Source organism: Temnothorax curvispinosus, unplaced genomic scaffold, assembly GCF_003070985.1.
Source record: "Temnothorax curvispinosus isolate PA1 unplaced genomic scaffold, ASM307098v1 QBEX01000583.1, whole genome shotgun sequence".
Classification (NCBI taxonomy): Eukaryota; Metazoa; Arthropoda; class Insecta; order Hymenoptera; family Formicidae; genus Temnothorax; species Temnothorax curvispinosus.
The window spans coordinates 1-3823 of NW_020210363.1; the positions used below are offsets into that span (position 1 = coordinate 1).

At 35.4% G+C, this 3823-nt stretch overlaps 1 protein-coding gene across 1 annotated transcript; it reads right to left on the reverse strand.

Annotated features, from left to right (window-relative positions):
• Positions 1–467: 467 nt before the first annotated feature.
• LOC112456087 (glucose-6-phosphate 1-dehydrogenase) lies at positions 468–3532 on the reverse strand. The gene is made up of 5 exons (XM_025018395.1): positions 3024–3532; positions 2267–2865; positions 1986–2191; positions 1728–1888; positions 468–1658 (listed from the first exon to the last, which is right to left on the reverse strand). Exons 1-5 carry the CDS (start codon positions 3515–3517, stop codon positions 1568–1570), a joined length of 1551 nt encoding a protein of 516 aa, XP_024874163.1. The 5' UTR covers positions 3518–3532; the 3' UTR covers positions 468–1567.
• Between the last annotated feature and the right edge of the window lie 291 nt (positions 3533–3823).

Sequence of the window (3823 nt, forward strand, 5' to 3'; positions counted from 1 at the left end):
TTTTTTTTGCTGTTAAAAGTACCATCTGATTTTTCCATAGATCGAGTTATATATCATAATTTACAGGCATATAATAATACGCCATAATTCAATTTCCTACATTTATATGTTTTTTACATGTCCTCTCCTTTTCTATCACAGTGAACATATACAATCTTCAAGAGAACCTTGATGTATGTGTGCAGAGACCATCTTACTTCCTCCTAGCCTGCACTATTTGATAATACAAATATATATACATATAATTATTACGTATACATAAATTATACATATATCTTCAGTTCATCGTTAATCATGACATCAATTTGTATCTATATATGTATAGCTGATCTTAAGAGGAAGTGGAATAGCAGGATTATGTTGAGCTGCGAAATTTAGTGCTGTATAAGATGTAAGATGATCGGCTACCGCTTACCTGGTACACTTAGAATAAGGTTTTTTCCACAATGTAGGTATATACACATACGGCAAGTCAACTTTCTTTTATTTATTTAACGTAAGTTACCCAATCGAATAATCTCACACAGATCTCTAGCGTACAATGATTTGTACAATTTATGCTATCAAAGACAGTTGTACAGGATGCCGCGATTGGTATCACACATGTTTCGATTGTCAAGATTTAATAAAACTAATCTAAAAGAAAGACTGATTCACATTCCCCCGCAATCTTGATCTTAAGGTAGCCTCAATAGGATGTTATAGGTTTGTTCTTTGTGGCTGCACTAGTGCAGCTCTCTTGTACTGACGATTTCGAGATATAAAGAATGCGAAGATCAACATAACAGATAAAACGGCATAATACAACTGATTAAATCAGTTTGTAATTTAGAATTGATTTTTCAGAAAAAAAATTTTTAATTTTATTATAATTGTTAAAACCAATCTGGACTGAAAATAATGATAGTACATAATGTAATATGTTAAACTTGTTTTAAGTAATAAAATATAAAAATCTTAGGAGAATTTAAATTAATGAAAACGGAAATATATAAAGTAACACAACGTATATATAACAATGTATATATATTTGTGTGTATGCGCGTATGTATACTTTAATTACTTTCTTGCATTTTCATAAATTCGGAATATTACTGCTTTAGTTTTAAATCAAGTAGATTTTTTAATCTTCCGCTTATTATATCAGTATTGCAAATTTGCAATTGTTACATTTTCAGGCCTAATATAGAGATTACAATAAACTGTTGCACTGCAAATACTGCTACATTATGACAGAAAAATAGCTATATCTGATATCGTCTATTTCACTCAAAAGAACGCTTCAGTGCATACTTTCGACATTTAATGCAGAAAGTTCAGCGACAGAGAACAAACTTTATGTTTTCACATATATGATAAAATCGGATATGTAAATATTATCAATAAGATACAAATAGTAAAATATATATAAATATTACATATAAAATTGTAAAAAAATATTTATATACGACGATTTAGCAAAAATTTTGGAATGTGACAGTCAACAGTTGCGTCGCTTTAAATATTCTTAGATATTTTAAAATTTGTACTTTGCGTGATGAATCTCATATCACAATCAACATTGATTTCATGGTTTCACCCATTTGTACGAACCATAGTACGCGAAATTATTATTCTTCGCCATGTCGTCAGCTTCTTTCGGCCCTCGGGATCCATATCTGAAATTTTTAAATAAACAGTAATATATTTTGCACACATTAAAAATACTTACAATCCGCGCTACGTACTTATATGGAATCGGTTGGATTTTTTCTTTTTCAATTTGATGAAGCAACGGCGTGAATATCCGCCATGCTTCGTGCAACTCGTCGTTTCGCACGAAATGCATTTGCGAACCGCAAAAGACATCTAAAATTAATCTCTCGTAGGCATCCGGTAATTTAAGACCCTGGAAGAAATGATATTCGTAATGAGCAGGATGATGCCTTACTACATATCCGATTTTAACTTCAACGACAAATTCTTTGATCAACGAAATTACTTACCTTATATCTACTGCCATAAGTAAAGTCCAATTCCGTTTCTTCCATGTCAAACGTGATGCCGGGTGACTTTGTCATCATTTTAATGTACAATGCTTCGCCTGGTTGCACCCTGATCACCAATTCGTTCCTTTTTGCTTTCCCATCAAAGATATCACCCGGTACATCTTGGTACTGTACTCTAACTTCTGCTTTCCTTTCGTTTAGAGCTACGAGACATCGCGCGGTGGTTAAACAAAAAGTTTTTTATTTGCCGAGAAACGGACCTCCTTCGATCTTCTTACCTTTTCCGCATCTCAGGATGAACGGTACTCCGTCCCACCTTTCATTGTTTATTTTTAGCACTGCAAACGCGAATGTCGGCGTATTGGATCCGGCTGGTACTGTGGTATCGTCCAAGTAGCCTAAACGTGCTTCCGGTTCCTCAGCGTCCGGGTTTCCGACGTATTGACCGAGGACCACCTGATCGAGCTGCACGTCTTTGATACATCTGAGAACTTTTACCTTCTCGTTTCTGATGTCATCCGGTTGACAAGACGCAGGTTTCTCCATAGCTACCAAGGACAAGATCTGCAGCAGGTGATTCTGCATGACGTCTCTGATGATGCCGAACTCGTCGAAATAGCCGCCTCTACCGTGAGTGCCGAATGGTTCTTTGAATGTGATCTGCACTGAAGCTACATTGTCCCGATTCCATGTCGGATTGAATATCCTGTTTCCGAATCTCAAGGTCATCAGATTCTGCACCATCTCCTTGCCGAGATAGTGATCAATACGGTAGATTTGCTCCTCGCTGAACAGCGTCGCCAAGTGATCGGAAAGTTTCTGCGACGAGGCAGCATCGTGGCCGAATGGCTTCTCGATTATAATTCTCGTCCATCCTCTGAAATTTCAATATAGATATATTTATATATTGGATATATACATTCTGTTATATTTATCCGTAAAACAAATTGGTGACTTTGTTTGATGTATTTTCTCTTTTCAATTCTTAATGCTTTAGTTGATTATATTCCATATATGTTCAAAATTCGTGCTTACTTCTTTGCCATACAGGTAAGCCGGAGTCGTATCGTCACGCTTTCGAACACGCTCGGTGGTAGTGCCAGATAAAACAGCCTGTGCGCAGTGTTTCCTTGCTCAAACTTTTGTAATTCACGATTTAGTAGCTCAAAGTCTTTCTTCTGATCGTAGGAACCAGCGACGTAGTGATTCAGCTTCCAAAATTCTTCGTACTTTTCCTCCTCGTCCGGATTCACGTTCATGTATGGATGACACTTCTCACGCAATTGTTCTACTGTTAATCTGCTTCTAGCATAACCGACGAAGGCGGTAGGTTTCGGTAGGAGATTGTCTCGGAAGAGCCACCAGAGAGTCGGATAGATTTTCTTCTTGGCGAGGTCCCCCTTTTCGACATTAACAAACGCAGTAGTTAGATAAAATTTTGGAAATAAAATTTGATAAGTAGGAATCAATATATACTCATTATTTATTACGCAGTCAATGTCCGAAAAATTACAATCCAATTTTAACATAAAAAGAACAAAATGTTAATTACATAGTTAAATTTTAATAGAGAATAACAAATATGCTTCTAAAGCAAATAATATTATTGAAAAACCGTTCAAAACCCCTTATATATAATATTGAACCATGTATAAAAGTTAATTGTTGACCGAACGTTTCACGCAGAAATTAACGTTCGTGAGCTTCTCTCTCTCTCTCTCTCTCTTCATATTTTTATTTTAGAAAATTTAACAGAAACAAACTTTAACTTATAATGTACAAAAGGTAAAAAAAGAAACAATCATGACAAGCGAAGGATAAACACACTATATAAC